At 39.3% G+C, this 20,000-nt stretch overlaps 1 protein-coding gene across 1 annotated transcript in view; it reads left to right on the top strand.

Moving 5' to 3' along the window:
- LOC138369552 (spectrin alpha chain-like) overlaps nucleotides 1-20,000 on the top strand; it is a gene marked incomplete at its 3' end in the record, with an annotated part of 31,234 nt that extends 11,234 nt beyond the window's left edge. The window contains 13 exon segments of the mRNA XM_069332971.1: nucleotides 1,359-4,132; nucleotides 4,416-4,580; nucleotides 6,093-6,281; nucleotides 7,488-7,647; nucleotides 8,346-8,497; nucleotides 8,807-8,971; nucleotides 9,564-9,605; nucleotides 12,933-13,081; nucleotides 15,045-16,819; nucleotides 18,517-18,695; nucleotides 18,805-18,920; nucleotides 19,135-19,330; nucleotides 19,910-20,000. Of these exon segments, the coding sequence (XP_069189072.1) occupies nucleotides 1,359-4,132; nucleotides 4,416-4,580; nucleotides 6,093-6,281; nucleotides 7,488-7,647; nucleotides 8,346-8,497; nucleotides 8,807-8,971; nucleotides 9,564-9,605; nucleotides 12,933-13,081; nucleotides 15,045-16,819; nucleotides 18,517-18,695; nucleotides 18,805-18,920; nucleotides 19,135-19,330; nucleotides 19,910-20,000 (6,153 nt within the window).

Here is a 20,000-nt window from a genome sequence, read left to right as displayed (position 1 = left end):
CACCATTTGTGTTAAAGGTGTGTCCAACATCCTGGCTGATGGTCTCTTGCTTTATTCCTCCTTCCATGGAGTGGACCATTGATGCCGTTTCCTCTGGCTTTGCCGGACATTAGATCATTCAGACATCAATCTTTTTGTGTTGGCGTGGTCTCGGCATCTACCTCTTTACCCTTTACACTCAAAAGTGTCCACTTTGAGGCCCTCATAGTGGACAACTTTCAGCTTGACTGGTCGAGATAGGGGTGCATTTACCTTTTTTTCCCTGGTCCAGCTGTTACTCCGGGTTCCAGCATTGTTGGAGTCTTACAGAAGGGAGTGATTCTTATGGCTCCTTGATGGCTGCCCCAGCCTTGGTTTCAGGCACTGCATGTTCGGTGTCTGAACCCTTTTCTCTTTCAGCAGATCTGCCTTTATCCAAGGGTCTGGCGAGTGATGTACTTCACTGGTTCGACCTTCTCTTCCACATTTCGCGTCTGGAATTTTTACTCGTATTTCTCACCGTTTGTATGGTAAACAGGTGGCTTCTTTGATGGTGTCCCACCTGTGGTCTTCTCAGCGACAGAATGAGGTTTCTGGGCAATCTTTTTGCCATTTCTTTCCCTTTGTCATTTTCCTTCCATTTCCGACTGGGATGTTTTATCCTCTCTTGGCTTTTCCTCAGTCGACATCTAATGCCTGTTACTGTCGCTTCTTATCGTGTGGTGTTGGTGGAGCCTCTTCTGCTCGCATTCGAGGTTGACTTTCCTTTAAACCTCTTTACTAAAGACTGTAGAGGGGGACTAGTGGAGACATCCAAGAAAGAGTAAATCAAGCCAAGCTGAAAAACTTAAACAGTTTTGAAGTGATTCACAAGTAGGCAGAGGAATTTCTTCTTGGTTGAAGTTAGGTAATTAACCTTTATTTTATTCTTTTTTCCTTGTGGATGCCCAGAAAACATTTTGGCACCAAATTTGTTTATTGAAAGTTTAGTTTGCCGTCTCAAAATGTTTTTTAAAGATTAAAAGACAAAACTTGAAAAATAACCAAGTTTATTTAAAATACTTGGGTTCTACATTTCTTGTAACATTTAATGTATGTACTAGTTTTGAAAACCTAGCAGTGTTACTTTAAAACAGTAGTTAATTCATCATTTAAGAGTGAAAATATGAATATATACAGTATGAATAGGAATATATACAGTACTACAGTTAAAAGTATTGCATGGAGTTTTGAGTCTGGCAAACCAGAAGTGTTAATGTAACCAAAAGAAAATGAAATGGAGTTAGGTTTTTCAGTGTTATACAAACATTTAAAAATTTTTGAGTTGCTTTGGTAATGCTAAATTTACTCAAAAACAAATTTTTTGTTATCCACCATAGATGAACTTCATCGTCTGTGGGAGCTGCTGCTTAGCCGCCTGGCAGACAAAGGCATGCGTCTACAGCAAGCGCTTGTTTTGGTGCAATTCCAGCGCCAGTGTGATGAAGTAATGTATTGGATCCATGACAAGGAAACTTATGTTACCTCGGAAGAATTTGGCGTTGACCTGGAGCATGTGGAGGTTCTCCAGCGTAAGTTTGATGAGTTCCAAAAGGATATGGCGGCCCAAGAATATCGTGTCACCGAAGTTAATGCACTAGCTGAGAAGTTGGTGGCAGAGGGACACCCAGAGGTGGAAGTAATCACAAAGCGTAAGAAGGACCTGAATGAAGCCTGGCAACGCCTACGTCAACTTGCAATTACTCGACAGCAGAAGCTTTTTGGTGCACATGAAATTCAGAGATTTAATAGGGATGCAGATGAGACCATTGCTTGGATTGCAGAGAAAGATGTTGTGCTTTCCTCTGATGACTATGGCCGTGACCTGGCCTCTGTGCAAACTCTTCAGCGTAAACATGAAGGTCTTGAACGTGATCTGGCTGCCTTAGAGGATAAAGTGTCGACCCTTGGAGAAGAAGCCACACGTCTGTGTGGCATCCACTCTGATCATGCCGAACAGACAAAGTCTAAATTAGCAGAAATTGAACATTCATGGTCTACACTTACGTCAAAGGCTCAGGAGCGTCGTCGTCGGTTAGATGATTCGTATTACTTACATCGTTTCCTTTCTGATTTCCGTGACCTTATCTCCTGGATCAATGATATGCGTGCCATCATTTCTGCTGATGAGCTTGCTAAGGATGTGGCTGGAGCCGAAGCTCTTCTTGAACGTCACCAGGAGCACAAGGGTGAGATCGATGCTCGTGAAGATAGCTTCAAGACTACCCATGAGGCAGGTGAAAAGCTGGTAGAAAACAAACATCATGCTTCTGAGGAAGTAAAGGAGAAGCTTAGCACTCTTACTCAAGAGAAGGCTGCTCTATTGGCTTTATGGGAAGAGCGACGCATATTGTATGAGCAGTGTATGGATTTGCAACTCTTTTACCGTGACACTGAACAAGCTGACACCTGGATGGCCAAGCAAGAAGCTTTTCTTGAAAACGAAGATTTAGGAGATTCTATTGATTCAGTTGAAGCTCTGATCAAGAAACACGAAGACTTTGAAAAGTCTCTTGCTGCTCAGGAAGAAAAGATAAAGGCTCTGGATGAATTTGCTACCAAATTAATTGAAGGTCAGCATTATGCTGCAGATGATGTTTCTCAGAGGCGCGAGCTTCTACTGGAACGTCGCACTGCCTTGCTTGACATGTCTGCACGTCGCCGTACTATGCTTGAAGATTCTTATCGTTTACAGCAGTTTGAGCGGGACTGTGATGAAACCAAAGGCTGGATCAATGAGAAGTTGAAGTTTGCCACAGATGACAGTTACTTGGACCCAACCAACTTGAATGGGAAAGTTCAGAAGCATCAAAACTTTGACCAAGAACTCAGTGCTAATAAGTCTCGTATTGAAGAAATAACTTCAACTGGAAAAGAGCTTTTAGATGCTGACCATTATGCAAGTGATAAGATCAGCAGTCGCATGGAGGAAATTGTTCAGCTTTGGACTTCCCTGGAGGAAGCTACCCGTAGGAAGGGATCCAAGCTTGAAGAAGCATCACAGCAACAACAGTTTAATCGTGGTGTTGAAGACATTGAGCTTTGGCTTTCTGAAATTGAAGGTCAGCTTATGAGTGAGGACTATGGCAAAGATCTAACTGGTGTACAGAATTTGCTTAAAAAACATGCTTTACTCGAAGCTGATGTTGGAGCTCACCAGGATAGAATTGACGGTGTCAGAATTGCTGCAGATCAGTTTGTGGATCGTGGGCACTTTGATGCCGAGAACATTAAGGCGAAGCAGATGACTCTTCAAGAACGTTACAATGCCCTCCAAAGGCCAATGACAGTCCGTAAGGAGCGTCTGAAAGACTCCCTGCTGGTACAACAGTTGTTCCGTGACATTGATGATGAAGAGGCATGGATTCGAGAGAAAGAGCCAATTGCAGCTTCCACAAATCGTGGCAGAGATTTAATTGGTGTACAGAATCTTATAAAGAAGCACCAAGCTGTTCTTGCAGAAATTAACAACCATGAACATAGAATTGTAGCTGTTACAACCTCTGGTGAGGAAATGATTAGTGATGGGCACTTTGCAGGAGAGGAAATTAAGCAGAGAGTTAATACTTTAAGCCAGCATTGGGCTCAGCTAAAAGAGCGAGCAAACCAACGACGTCAAGACTTAGATGATTCGCTTCAGGCTCATCAGTATTTTGCAGATGCTAATGAGGCAGAGTCATGGATGAAAGAGAAGGAGCCAATTGCTGGTGGAGGTGACTTTGGTAAGGATGAAGATTCCGCTGAAGCTTTATTGAAGAAACATGAAGCTCTTATGAGTGATTTGGAAGCTTTTAGTTCCACCATTGCTGCTCTGGATGAACAGGCGGCTGCATGTCGTCAACAGGAAGTGCCAGTTATGGATATCACTGGAAAAGAATGTGTGGTAGCTCTGTATGACTACACAGAGAAATCTCCTCGAGAGGTTTCAATGAAGAAGAATGATGTGCTGACTCTCCTCAATGCTACTAACAAAGACTGGTGGAAAGTAGAAGTGAATGACCGCCAAGGTTTTGTTCCTGCTGCTTATGTGAAGAAAATTGATTCTGGTCTTACAGCATCACAACAAAACCTAGCTGATGGCAACTCTATTGCTGCTCGACAAAATCAGATTAAGGTTAGTGACTGTTGTTCATCCAGATTTTGTTTGTAAGCATTATACAGCAAGATTTTCAAATATTGTATTAGTGCAAGAATTATTGATGTGTAAGGGTTTTATGTAGCCTTGGAGAATTACAGTACTTGTAGAATTGTTTTCTATCTTAATTTGTATGTCGTACTGATATTGTGCATGGACTTAAATATGACATAATATATATTTGGTATTTTTCTTTAAAAACAAAGTGTTATAACCAGAGTAAACATTAGATGTAAAATAGGTGAATAATTTTTATAAACAGGGACAATATGAGAATCTGATGGCCTCGGCACGAGAGCGGCAGAAGAAGTTGAGTGAGACAGTGCAGGCATATGTGCTTGTGCGTGAGGCTGCTGAACTGGCTCAGTGGATAAAGGACAAGGAACAGCATGCACAGATTGAAGATGTTGGAGAAGATCTTGAACAGGTATCTATCATTTGAAGTTTCCTATTGATTTAAATAGGAATCATTGATCGATCTAGATAGTCGAAACTGTTAGTGAATACAGATTCCATCTTGCATATTTTGCATTCTTAACTTTATTGCAGTTGCTAATTCTAAATTATGTAGTAATAGGAAATACATTGTGAGCAATACAAATTACCAATTTGTAGTCTCAGGAATAGAACTATTACAGGATCTTCCTGTCTTATACTTTTCAAAAATATTTGTATAAAATAGGACATGTTTAAGAGTTTTGGGTATAATGAGTGACTTTCGATATCAATTATGGGAGTATGCCAAGGTATTGAGTGAATTAGAGCATACGAGGTATGAAAGGACAGAACAAAAAATGGGCAGATACAGTGTGAGAGGCAACAGATTTAGGTGCGAACGGTGCTTGGGACTGGTAAAGGATATTTCTGGGTGGCAGCAATTTGTAAGGAAGGTGTAATGAATTGATTCTAAATAGGACAACTCACAAGGAGCCTGTACACTGGGTCACATGAAGCAGTGGGGTGTTGCTGTGGATGAGTAATAGAATATGGTGCTTGTTTATTCTGAATATTGAAAAATTATATTCTGAATATTGGAAACAAAGTACTGTAATTTGAAAGTAAAGTTACATATTTATTTTTATTGTACTTTGAACACCACCACTTGGTGACCATACTTGTAACATTTTCACCCTAGTACATGGGGGGGGGGGCAAGCTTGGGGGTAGACAAACTCCTGGAACCAACTACATATAGGTACACGATGGATGTCTAGTCCATTCAAGTTTTTTGTGCTTCACCTGCATCACATTTCATTTCCTCGCCCCTATCTCTTGTACCACTTTTCATATCTTCATTACTGTACCACTCCCACATACATCATCTATCTAGTTTTTCCATTTTTTTTCTTTAGCTTGTACTTATGTAAACACTGCTTCTCCAGACCCAAATTTGACTTTCGTAAGTTAGGGCTGGTAGTAATAGACTATCATTTCTTAAGTGCCATACTTTACTAACTTTCTGTTGACATCTAACGCTTTTCACCCAGTCATCGTTCATATTTTGACTTCCATATTTCCATTTATAATGCTGCTTACCTATCAGTGTTTACATATTGTTGACTGTGGAATGATGTCCATCTCTTTATGCTTCACCTATATTTTCATACCTGGTGCATTTTTCAGTCTCTTGACATTTGTGATGGAAATAATGTTTTTGCTTTAGAAGTTGTGGAGAGAGTTCACGAGACCATAACGAGAAGGTGGGGTTAAACATCAGTGTCGTATTAAATATGGTAACCCACCCTTGGGTGCTAACAAGATCCAATGACAGCTTTCCCCTCCCCTCTCCTCCCACAATAAAATGTTATGGCTTTTCAAGTTGCAATCATAAAATCTCATTGGTTATCTTACTGCTAATTTGGCAAGTTATGTTAATTATTAAAATGTTTGTAATTCTTTAGAAAAACTATAAAATAATAAAAATTGCTAATTTCCCTTAGGTTGAAGTGCTGCAGAAGAAATTTGATGACTTTAAGACAGACCTGCAAGCAAATGAAGTTAGACTTGCTGAGATGAATGAAATTGCCATGCAGCTCATGAGCCTTGGTCAGACAGAGGCTGCCCTCAAGATCCAGACACAAATTGAAGAGCTCAACACCAAGTGGAACTCCCTCCAGCAAATGGCACAGGTTAGATGCCACAATTGTTGTGTAAAAAATAACTAGATTATCGTGATTTGTGAATACATGTTCCATTTGCTTGCCACAGAAGTATTTGTCCTCTAGAGTAACATTTCAAGTTTGAATATCTGTGTTCTAAAATCTTAATATAGTGTAATTCCAATTAGCTGGAATGATCGGTACCTCTGGGTTTCCAGAAAACCAAGATTATAGATTATTGAAAAAAACATTATGCAAATTAATTTGTTTGCTATATATGGTGTGTATATTTTTTATAGTCAAATAATAATACAATCATTGTAGTATGTATTTTAGGAAACGTGATAAAAATACGATAATAGTTATTCAATGGGAGTATATTTACACAAATTTATATAATAAAATTTTGCATTATTGGGTTAAGGTAAGTGTTGATTTTGCTGAAAATGGCACCCTTACTATTTACAAAGTTAGATGCAGGACCAACAATCTTCAGCTCTGATGTTGTTCTTGGAATTTTATACATTTATTTCGTGTCACTGACATAGTATTTCAGTCAAACATTAATGCTTTATTGCCAGACTCCCTTATTATGGTAGTTAGCAGCAGGTAATGGTCAAGTGTTTCATACCTGTGTGGTTTTATATAATACCCTTAACCCTAGCATAGCACTTGGGTTACACAATACATTATCTGTGTGCACAGAGAAAAATAGTATTCAAAACAAGATTTTTGTCTTCTATATTGCTAAAACACATTTCCTGAGTATATGCGCAATGTCCCCAAAACGGTAAGAAAAGTGTCAAGGTGGAGGTGCAGATTGGGAACACACGTACTGGGGATGGTAAGCATACTATGGGTCAAACATTTGGGGGGATGATAAGCACACTATGGATTAAACGTCTGGGGGATGGTAAGCACACTATGGATCAAACGTCTTGGTGATGGTAAGCACACTATGGATTAAACGTCTCGAGGGATGGTAAGGACACTATGGATCAAACGTCTAGGGGATGGTAAGCACACTATGGGTCAAATATCTGGGGGGATGGTAAGTACACTATGGGTAAAGCATGGGAAGGAACCCTCAGTGCAAAATACAAGCTAAGATGACTGCTTCTCTTAGGAGCCATTTCCAGTGTGTTGCTGTAAGAGATGGTGTAAAGGATGAATTAAGATTTACTTTTTTTTTTTGTCTTGAAATTTGGTAACGTTTTGTATGTTCGACCACTGCAGGAGCGGCAGTTCCAGCTAGGATCTGCACACGAGGTTCAACGTTTCCACAGAGATGTGGATGAGACAAAGGACTGGATCCAAGAGAAGGATGAAGCACTTAACAATGATGATTGTGGCAAAGATTTGCGCTCAGTACAGGCTCTTCAACGCAAACATGAAGGTACACACTCCCTTTAATTTCTCTTAAACTTTTGTAATATAATATGTTGCAGTTATTTTAGTAACCTCTCAAGTTTGAAAGACAATGTTCAAAAGTAAACGATTTGACAAATAGTCTGATTCTTTTGACAGAATCAAAATACAAAAAACTATTGATAGGAAAAGATGGGTGGAATGGTATCATGGTCTCCCTGGCAACCCTCCCTCTCTCCCGGTCGGCATTTTTTTTTTTTAGTTGTTTGATGCTTGGCTTCCGAACTGGAGTGCCAGGTAGCCGGAGGGATTGGAGGGAGATCTGCCTTTTTTGGTTTTTCTTTGTACTTTTCTTACCATGTGGAGTTTGTTTTGCTATGCCAACCTTTCTGGGTGCCTAACTCCGGTCGATGGCAGATGAGGAAAACCTCCAACCTCAGGGGTTTCCAGGGCCATTGCTCCCTGCAACCTCTCTGTGGAGGTCAGGTTCTGCCTCATGGTTCCTGGTAGGTCAAACTCCTTAGACTAATGCCCTGATCTAATATATTACACAATAGCCTGATTGTTCCAGGGAGCCTCCGGGGCTCACCCAGAAAATGCCAGTTCATTACATTCGATGCTTTTTTTTTTTTTTTTTTTTTTTTTTTTTTTTTTTTTTTTTTTTTTTTTTATACCACTTGCCTAATGTGCCTTTTATTTACCATATCAATTCTAATAATCTTCTAGGCTTGGAGCGTGACCTTGCTGCCTTAGGAGACAAAATAAGGCAGTTGGATGAAACTGCAAACAGACTGATGCAAACCCATCCTGAAGCAGCTGATACTATTTATGGCAAACAGCGAGAGATAAACGAGCTGTGGACGCAACTGACAGCCAAGGTAACAATTCTTTCAATTTATTAAGTTTTAAAGTAAATAAATTATTTTGTTTGCTTGTATTTCAAAAGTTGCATTATTGTCAATAATTAAATTAAGTTTTTTGTGTGGCTCTGAGGATTGGATACTAAATGGTAAATTCTTCATGTTGCTTCTGTCAGCCAGATGTGGTGGATGATGAAATTTGATGGGAATTTGGGAGTTAGTCTTTCAACAAAAAGTGTCCACATGGAAACCCTTTCCTCCCTCCCCCCATCAATTCATCTGTGTTACATTTATATTGTTTTCAAATAATATCTTTCTATTTTCTAGGCAAATGCACGTAAAGAAAAACTGCTCGACTCGTATGACCTGCAACGTTTTCTTAGCGACTACCGTGACCTGAGCTCCTGGATTGCTTCAATGATGGGATTAGTGAGCTCAGATGAACTGGCAACTGATGTGACTGGTGCTGAGGCCTTATTGGAGAGGCATCAGGTAATAATATGTCCAGATATATTTTGTATGAGTTTTATAATGACCGTGTGGAGAACTGTTTCCAAGGAAGTGTGAATACTGTTGTATAGGAATTTAATCCTACTGGTCAATACATCACCTTTTATCAGTTACATTATTTTCACATAGGCATCAATTTCCTGTCAAAAGATTTTAATGCTTTCACAATGAGGGGTCTTAATGTGAATCTCATATGTAATAATTAGTTTTAATGTTTTAACATGTATCATACATGGTGTACTATATTGACAATATATTCAAGAGGTATTGTTTGATTTTTTCTTAGCAAACATAATACTATTTTAGGAAATATTGTTTTCAATTATTTAGTGGAAAAGTTTAATTTCATTTTATCTATGTGACTGAGAGGATAGTTATTAAAACACATTTATTTATGATACGCTTTTCAAGTTTAAATGATGTGGAAAGACTTGAGGTATCATTTGTTGTATTGCTGTTACATTTTATTAGTTTGTCAGCCTGTGAAGAATCCTCTTGTCTGCTAACCTGAACTAGATGAGGGCTTTGCCAAGGTGACTTCATGCATTGTAACAAATCACCCTTCCTTTTCTAGAGCTTCCGTGCCGAGTTTGACTCTCGCTATGGTATACCCCAGGTATTGAGTTTTGTCGTAGGTTGTCTTACAGCGCACACTACTGATTTGTTGTGTTCTTGCGTGTTTCGGGGCCACATGGTAGTGTTTTAGCTTCCCATCAGTAGATACTCGGTACTAATGATTAGCCTGTTGCTGGCCTCAACATGGTAGATCTACTTCTGAGAGCATTTCCTGCCCTTTAATCAAATATAATAAAGTAATGATGTAATGTGTATGGCTACCTGGAACATCACACCCTCCAATTCCTCAAAATTTGAGCAATGGTTGAAATTTTAAACATTTTTTTCGTCATAAGAGAAGATACAATATTTTTTAATGTTGTTTGGTTATTCTATAGTAGTTGAAGTGTACAGGATTAATAGTTTGGTAATTTTTCATACATATGTAGTACATACTTATTTCCCCGGTTTTGTAAGTTTAACAAAAGTGCAGGAAATGCTCTTCTGATCTATGTTGTCACTAATGATAGCATGGTAATTTTATACATTAAAACAATGACACAATAGTCATTTATATTATCTCTTAAATTTAGCAATTGTATTTGGGAGAAGTGAAAACTGTGCAGTAAGTTACAGGTGTTAAGATGGACATAAAAGACCAACACCTGCTAAGGCACCATTTCCTCATAGTGTGAATGTTTGGCTTGTTTGTAGGTTGTGTTGTATCAATTAATTGTTGAATGTAAACGATGACAAATGAAAGAAAGGGCCTGTTGTCAAGTGTTTGTGTATGTTTACTCTTAAACTGCCATAGTTTAATATTTGTTGATAGTGTGAGCAGTGTGTATATACTAACAGTTGTTATAAACTAATATATCCAGTATTTACCTAGTGTGGACAGTTAGGTACTAACAAAAGCAGTATTTAGACATTGTAGTACTGTATGTTTACAGAGTATAATGTGCATTAAATGTAACATTTTGGTAGCATACTTTAAATATAAAGTTAACTATTATAGGTTTTAAAGGAAAACTTAAAAAAGATGCCAAACTTCAAAGTTTAGGACATTTGCTGTTGGTCTGTACTTGTTGTCCAAAATGATCAGTTCAGATTTGTTGCAACTAATACTGTGTGCAGCATTTGTGAAGAAGCTTCTTATGGTAACTTCTTTTTCAGCCGCCTTTGCTTACCCTATACTTAGACGTCTTCAAATACAGTTACCTAAATATTCCTTGTCTTTGTTGCTCACATTCTTCTAGTTTATCTATTTTGTATCAAAATTCCTGATCATATATAGCTAAAAGCTTATACCAGTACTGTCATTACTTGAATATGTCTAGGTGAGAAAGTATATAATAACTAGAGGAATGGTATACATATGAATAGTAAGTAAATGCTTAGAATTGCTGTGTGTGTGTGTGTGTGTGTGTATGGGTGTATGGCTAAAGAAATAAGTGCTCAAGGGAGGTTCATTCATGCTTTCCTTGTTACTACTGTGTATGAATTTACTCTTATGTTTATCCTGCAGTCAGTCATATTTTATGTTGTACTTCTTAAAAATGTTAAAATATATTAAATTATCAATTGGTTGGATTAGCATCATTACGTGAAACCACAGAATAAAAATGTGTTTAGAACAATGAAATGAGTGTTCAAACAGGACTACAGAACAAAATGTGTAAGAAGAAATCACACATTGACTGGTTATAGCACATGGCAAGATGGGTGATGAAAGATCTCTAGGGGGGCCTGATCTGGTACAACAAAGATATAAAGGAATGGAGTAAATAGACTAACAAGGAACAAACAAATAAGGATGCTGCAACTCATTGTGGCAAGGGATTGAATTTATGAACCATTTCTTAGTTTAGCAGAAAGTTAGAAAAATACCTACAGATATGGAAAGGCTCATCAAATCCACATTCATCTGGTAAGTATTGGTTGGGGCAAAAGAAGCAGTGGAATATATTTTGGTATGTAAAGCATAACTTAAACTGTACCTCTATCCTTAAACTTTTTAACAGAATTGGGTCCGAACACATAATGAAAGAAACTAGCTGAAATGAGACTTAGGACAAGAAGAATATCAAAACAGAGTAGAAATAACAACCACAACAATCTTAGAGCAACCCACCACCCATAACCTCAGCCAGCAGTACCACCTCTACCCTTTTACTTGTGCTATAACGTCCTCTCCCTATTGACAGAGTAACCCATTAACCATGTACCACAGATGGAACGACATAATTTTTTATTAGCTGCCAGAGCTAATTGCAGATACATAAGACAAAAGGAAGACTGGAAGAAATAACTGAGATCCTTTCCAGAGAGCAGGGGCAAGTAATGCAGTCTGCACAGTAAAAAAATTACACCTTGTAACAAATCTTTATTTTCTTCCTTGGGTAGCACATGTTAAGTTCTAACTGCTTATACCCCCCCATAGCATAGAAAATGGCTATTATACTTTCAAACTTTGCTTTGACATTTGCTTTAAGACAGCTTAGGGAAGATGTCTTTAAAGGTTATTTGAAGACTGCCAACTGTCTTGTCTAGAGCCATGACAAATAGTCACAGCTCCATACCCTCGTCACCAGACGTTAGTCCCATCAACCCATTGAACTGAGGCAGCCAGCTCAATCATTTATGCTCCACCCAAGCAAGAATCCCCGAGCACCACAGAAGAAGGGAATGGTAGGAACTGGGAGGTACAGAGGGAACCCACCAGAAAGAGGCATTTCACTACATTCAAAGCTAGATTTTTCATATTTAAACATATATATAGGCATAAAGGATTACTGTCTTCAGCTATGTGTAAAAAACAAACAAAAAAAAGGGGGAGGGGATTAGTAAACAGCATAAACTTTTTTTGTAATTGTTATTGAATATTAACAGAATGCATGTTTCTTGATTTAGTGGTTGAGGTTTTTGCACAAATTTTTTGTCATTTAAATAGATTCTTTTTGATTCTTTGTAGTAAGTCTATAGTAGTCACTTTATGATGATTTCAACATGTTAAATTATTGATATGATTTAAAGACTGTGAAAGTGAATTGAAAGGTTTCAGGATTGGCAAGCATCCAGCAGCATTCAAATGAAAACTTAGAATTCATTTGAGCTAGGTTTCCACAATAGCTACAAGAACATTAGGCAAATGGAATAAACTAGATTATAATATTTGGATTGGTTTGACGGTAGGCTTTTATGTTTTGTTCAACCATTTACTGGGGAAGAATATTCCTGTGAGAACAAGGTATTAATTGTGAATTAATAGTTATTGTTGGTTAATAAGTTGATAATTGGTTGAGTGTGTGTGTATTTACATTACAGTCAAGATATCAACACTGCTTGAAATTGTTTACAGTGCTGATATTTGTTATTTGTTATTCAGGAACATCGTACAGAGATTGATGCTCGTGCTGGAACCTTCCAAGCTTTTGAACTCTTTGGACACCAACTTCTTCAGTCTGGTCACTTTGCCTCTGCTGAAGTGCAAGAGAAGCTAGATGCTATGAATGAAGCTCGACAAGATCTTGAGAGGTAACCATGTCAACTTGATACATTCTTTACAGTATGCATTCATGGTTGCTATACACATGTAGATATGATTACTGTATTATTAATGGAGTCTTATAGTTTATCTAATGTGTAACTACAAATTCAGGGACAGGATGAGTCATTGTGCTCAGCCTCCTGTCTTCCTTCTTTTTCTCTTTTTCTGGGAGAGGCTCCTCAGGTGGCTCCATGCTGGTAGCTACTTGGATAGCTCCCCATAATTCAATCCAAATCCTTGCAAGTCATTGTAGACCTAATAGTAACCGGAGGCCAAAATCTGGTCTCCTCTATAGAGATGCAAGGAGCAGAGATCCTCCTTGCTTGCTTGCTTGCTATCCCCATACCCCCGTGCCGGCCATCCAACCCCAGTTCTGAGGCTGGTGTGTTGAGTGGCGGTATTGACTCTGGCTCCTGTACTTGCCCAGTTGTACGTGCCTAGTTGTGCTTGTGGGGGTTGAGCTCTGGCTCTTTGGTTCCACCTCTCAACTGTCAATCAACTGGTGTACAGATTCCTGAGCCTGCTGGGCTCTTATCATATCTACATTTGAAACTGTGTATGGAGTCTACCTCCACCACATCACTGCCTAATGCATTCCATCTGTTAACTACTGACACTGAAAAAGTTCTTTCTAACATTCCTGTGGCTCATTTGGGCCATTTTTTTAGTGGTTACTTTTTTGTTGTTAGGTGGCTTTGGAGAGCCAGAGAGGCTTTCCACAGAAAACCAGTGTTGAATGTAATGAAACGCCATTTTCTGGCCGAGTCCCGGAGGCTCTCCGGCAACCCATCAGGCTGCGAGCAGCCGCGTCTAACAGCCTGGTTGATCAGTCCAGCAACCAGGAGGCCTGGTCGACGACCGGGCCGCGGGGACACTAAGCCCCGGAAGCACCTCAAGGTAACCTCAAGGTAACCCTCCCAGGCTGTGTAGTGTTGGGGCAGTTAACTTGTTGCTATTTTCCCTTTTGTGATGTTATTTTCTGCGACTCTTCTCTACCCCTGGTGAGTGTTCACTTTTTGTGTTCTGGTGACAGCACTATGAACCCATCACTGGTGACAGCACTATGAACCCATCATAGGAGCCCTCCCAGGAAACCAGCATTGAATATAATGGAATGGCTCTTTCTGTTGGGTTGTTTGGTAACTGCTTGGTCCCTTCGTTCCCTATTCATTGGCTTTGGTTCTTCCATCTTCCTGGTAGAGTGACTTACTGTCAAAGCTAGGGGTATCGGGGAGCCGAGTGTGTGTTCAACCTAGTGGAGTTAGTGGATTTAACACGTGATCTGCTTCACAACTGGGTGATTCATTGGTTTAGTGTCTTATTTTCTTTGTCCTGTTAACCTTGCTGATTGTCTATTGTCTCATTCACCTTTTTAGTGACTTTCTTGGTTAGAATGATCTAGTATCCTGTACTCTTTGCACTTTTATAAACAGGGAGTGGAGGAAGGAGGGTAGGTTTTGGCTTCTGGTACCTGGTAGGGTCACAATGGCTTGCAAGGACCTTGATTGAATAGGGCTGAGCTATCCAAGTAGTTAGCAATAAGGAGCCACCAAGGACCCACCAAGAAGAGGTGTTTCATTGCATTCAATGCTGTTTTTTTATCCTGGTCTATTTTTTCTGTTGGTTTTATTTTTTTTATTACTATCATCTGTGGCTGGCAATGAAGAGGCATCCATGACTTGCTCCATTTTTCAGCTAAAACTTTGATGTAGACAGAAATCAACAAGCTTCTTGGATCATTTTAATGATTAGAATCTAGTAATATAATCCATTCGATGGACACATCAGTGCATATATAATATATACATGGTATAAAAACAGTTCAGTATATGGGCAGAGTATCCCAAAACAATTCTTAAGATCTCAAAATGTTGTTCTTTAATCGTGGCTTTCATGTTTTTGCATTTACTCTTATCTCATGTCTTGATATTTACAATAATTGTGTTTCAGGGCTTGGATTGCTCGCCGTATGAAGCTAGACCAGTGCCTAGAACTGCAGCTATTCTACCGTGATTGCGAGCAGGCCGAAAACTGGATGTCCTCCAGAGAGGCCTTCCTCTCCTCTGATGAAGCTGATGCCAAAGCTGACAACGTAGAAGCTCTGATCAAGAAACATGAAGATTTTGACAAGGCCATTAATGCACAAGAAGAGAAAATTGCTGCACTTAATTTGTTTGCTGATCAACTAGTGGCTGCTGAGCACTATGCTAGCAAGGACATTGGCGACAAGAGGGGCCAGGTGCTAGATCGTTGGCAGCATTTGAAGGAAGCTCTTATTGAAAAGCGCTCTAAACTTGGAGAGTCTCAAACTCTTCAGCAATTTTCACGTGATGCTGATGAAATTGAGAACTGGATTGCTGAAAAGTTACAGGTAGCAACAGAAGAGAGTTTTAAGGATCCAGCAAATATTCAGTCAAAACATCAGAAGCATCAGGCCTTTGAAGCAGAGCTTGCTGCAAATGCTGATCGTATTCAGGCTGTTCTTGCTATGGGTCAGAACCTCATTGATAAACACCAGTGTGCTGGATCTGAAGAGGCAGTACAGCAAAGGTTGGAATCTATTTCAGAACAATGGGACTTCTTGACTCAGAAATCAGCAGAGAAATCTCTCAAACTAAAGGAGGCCAATAAGCAGCGTACTTTCATTGCAGCTGTGAAGGACTTGGACTTCTGGCTTGGAGAAGTGGAATCTCTCCTTACCAATGAGGATGTGGGTAAGGATCTGGCAAGTGTGCAGAATCTTATGAAGAAACACCAGCTAGTTGAAGCCGATATCCAAGCCCATGATGATCGCATTAATGACATGAATGGACAAGCAGACTCTCTAGTGGAAAGTGGGCAGTTTGATACTGCTAATATTCAGGAAAAGCGTCAGAGTATTAATGAAAGGTATGAACGCATCAAGAACTTGGCTGCTCATCGCCAATCAAGACTGAATGAGGCACTTACACTTCACCAATTCTTCAGAGATATTGCTGATGAGGAATCATGGATTAAGGAGAAGAAGCTTTTAGTTTCATCAGAGGACTATGGTCGGGATTTGACTGGTGTTCAGAACCTGCGGAAGAAACACAAACGCTTGGAGGCAGAATTGGCTTCCCATGAACCAGCTATTCAAGCTGTGCAAGAGGCTGGTGAGAAATTGATGGGAGTATCCAATGTTGGAGTTGCAGAAATTGAAGCTCGCCTCCAGCAACTCTCAGAGACTTGGTCCCAGTTAAAGGCAATGGCTGAGCAACGTGGCCAAAAACTAGAGCAGTCACTGACTTACCAGCAGTTCTTAGCTAAGGTAGAAGAGGAAGAGGCATGGATCAGTGAGAAAACACAGCTGCTATCTGTTCCTGACTATGGAGATAACATGGCTGCTGCCCAAGGTCTCTTGAAAAAACATGATGCCTTTGAAACAGACTTTGCTGTTCACCGTGATCGTTGTAGTGATGTCTGTGAAGCTGGTGCTAAATTAGTGGCTGATGGTAATCACCATGGAGAATCAATAAAGCAGAGATGTCAGCAGTTGAAGGATAAACTTGATGCCCTGAATGGTATTGCTGCTCGCAGGAAGAGCAAATTGGCAGACAACTTAGCATATCTGCAGTTCATATGGAAGGCTGATGTGGTTGAATCATGGATTGCTGACAAGGAGTCTCATGTCAAGTCTGAAGAGTTTGGTAGAGACCTGTCCACTGTGCAGACTTTACTTACAAAGCAGGAGACTTTCGATGCTGGTAAGGAAGCATGCTCTCTTCTCTCCATAAATTTGTCTTGATGATACTTTAACAATTTAGTTCATTTAAAAAAAAAATTCTATTAGTATTTCATGTATGTTGGTTCATTGTTTTTGTTTAATATATTTAACTAACTGTAGGAGTTAGTTCATTGTAATTTTATAAATCTTTCCTTACACTTCTCAGGCTCATCTGTTATAAACTTACACTTATCCTTATCCACTTCTCTTATTCAACTCGATGTCTTGTACTTAATCTTGAATTGTTTGAATGATGTTTGGCATTAACAGACCACCCTGTTTTTTTTTATTTTTTTTTTATTTTTGCACGATTTATTTCTAACTTTGTCTTTCATTGTTGATTTTTAAATGACTGCAATTATTGGCTTTAGCCAATGTGCAGGATGTGTTCCAAGATAGCCATATGAGCAGGTTCACAGTGCTTGTGGAACAACAACACATGGGAAAATGATGATTGGTTTCTGAAGCAAACACCCCCTCCCCTGCCTTCCCCTTTCCAACCTTCCCCCATAAAAACTTCTTCTGATGTATAGAAATAAACCAAAAATTACCACTAATGTTAATGTGTCTGCTTGCAGCAATTCATTGCATAAATATTAGATGTGGAATTAATTGGTCCATATTTATGAATACTGTGAGATCATTTGTAACTTGTTTCACAATTTCCTCCAGTAGCAATTGTTTTGCTGTTTGGCGTTCAATCCCCAACTGTCCAAGTGGTTGGGCATCATTCCTTCCCCCTGTCCCATCCCAAATCCTTATCTTGATGCCTTTGAAGTGCTGTATTGTTGTAATGGCTTGGCCTTTCCCCCCTGACAATTCCCTTCCCTTCCCTGTACTTCACTTCTGTCCACACATCTTTGGCACTTTATTGCATCTTGAAAACCAAGTTACATAAACAGACTTGGCAACAATGCATGCATGCAAGCAGGTAAGACTGCAAGCAATTTGGTAGATAAATTTGGAAAGGATCGCCTTTAAGAATGTTGGTAGTCTGATATGAATGCAAGCAGGTTGGCTGGTCAGCTAATTTGTGCGAGGTAGGTCAATCAAGCAGGTGGGTTATGCCCTGGCATGCACCCTCCCACTAATGTCAACTCCTCTCCTCAAACTCTTCTTCTACTTCCCTACTTCCCCTCTCACCCATTGGCTAATAGTTTCGTATATAGGGCGTCCTTGTTTTACAAACATTTGTCCATACAAACATCCTCTCCAGGTTCCCCTTCGAGCATCAAATCCGTAACCAAACCTGCCAGAGCATTCCCAGTATCGTGAGCAGCATTGTAAAATGTCCGTATGGCAGCCATCTGGTGTCATGGGTAGGGATGGGGTGGAGGATGGGAGGGTATTTAGGGTTTGGGATGTGAGGGAGGAGGCTTGAGGGGAGAGACCGTGTCTGTGTATAGGGTAAGGAGAGAGGGAAGTAGAGTGAGACAGCTAGCAACTTACTTTGTCAGCCAGTAGTGAGCAGCCAAGCAGTGGGCGGAATTTGTAACTAGTATCGAGGATAAGATGGATATTTGTGTGATGTGCCTTCATACTATTTAGGTATTGATAATTTTAATGCTTTTTCACTGTCCTTGAAACTTAAGCACTTAGGCCAGTTAGTGTTTCAATTAGAAGATAACTTTGTTTCCTTAAAATGTCTTTTTAATTGTACAACTTAATGGTTTACAGGATTAGCTGCTTTTGAACATGAAGGTATCCAGAATATTACCACTCTCAAGGATCAACTGGTTTCGGGCAACCATGAACAGTCAGAGTCCATTATTAAACGTCACAGTGATGTTATTGCTCGTTGGAATAAGCTCCTCAGTGACTCGCTTGGGCGTAAAAACAAACTGCTAATCATGCAAGTTAGTATAATAGTGCAAAAACCTATGTCATTGAACGTATAGAGTTTTGAATAATACTGATAAAACTTAAGAAGTGCTACTTCTCATATATTGAATATTATATCTACAGGAGCAGTTCCGTCAAATTGAGGAGCTTTATCTCTCCTTTGCCAAGAAGGCATCTGCATTCAACTCATGGTTTGAGAATGCAGAAGAGGATCTAACAGATCCTGTTCGCTGCAATAGGTAACTATTTTTGTTTAGTTATTTATTTTTAATGATGTAATTTTGGAAGCTGCTCATTTTATAAATTGTCACAAGTTATATTCAGCATAGCAACTGAACTTCATATTTTGTGGTGTGAAAACCAAAATTGGTATAGACTGGGTGGGTGATGGTGATGTCTTAGATGCTAGTACAGTATGTTCATAATTGTAAAAGAGTTTAATTTATATTGCAGCATTGAAGAAATAAAAGCACTGCGTGAGGCCCATGCTCAGTTCCAGGCTTCTCTGTCCTCTGCTCAAGCAGATTTTGAAGCTCTTGCAGCCTTAGATCAACAGATAAAAAGCTACAATGTGGGGCCAAACCCATATACTTGGTTCACCATGGAAGCCCTCGAAGATACCTGGCGAAACTTGCAAAAAATTATTAAGGCGAGTACAGTATTGCTTTTTATTATTCTTAAAGGTGTTTGGAGACACCATTATATGACAACACTTGTTTTATTTGTAGTTTGCCACTGTTAGTCACTTTGGCCACTTATGATGATTTGGAACTTGGGGAAATGTCTTGATAAAATCAAAAGGGATGGGGACATCCTGCAGATGTTTTTGGCACAGAAAAAGTGAACAGACCTGGGTTGGAAAAAATCATTGGCTAGTTTTCATTTTGAATAAGGCTCTGAATGCAGTATAAACCAATATGTAAATAAATATTTTATAGGGATACATAGCAAATTTTCTTAGTCATTTTTGAATACATTACCATGGGCCATTGTACTTGCTTATCATATGAGATTTCATCCATACCATGAACAAAAAGAATTCTCTAGGGGGAGCATTGTCTCATCAATATAATTAAATTGTTTGAGTGGCTCATTATTCTTTGCTGTAATTTTGATTAATCTCATGATATAGTAGTAAAAAATACATTAGTAGACTTAAAACAGTATGATAGATTATAAGGTGTATAATTTAAAATGTGTTACTCATAATATAGATTGTATACTCTAGGAGCGTGACATGGAACTGGCTAAGGAAGCACAGCGCCAGGAGGAGAACGATAAATTGAGGAAGGAGTTTGCCAAGCATGCCAATGCTTTCC

The sequence above is a fragment of the Procambarus clarkii genome, chromosome 4 (genome assembly GCF_040958095.1).
Source record: "Procambarus clarkii isolate CNS0578487 chromosome 4, FALCON_Pclarkii_2.0, whole genome shotgun sequence".
Classification (NCBI taxonomy): Eukaryota; Metazoa; Arthropoda; class Malacostraca; order Decapoda; family Cambaridae; genus Procambarus; species Procambarus clarkii.
This window is presented reverse-complemented; position numbering and strand designations above follow the sequence as displayed.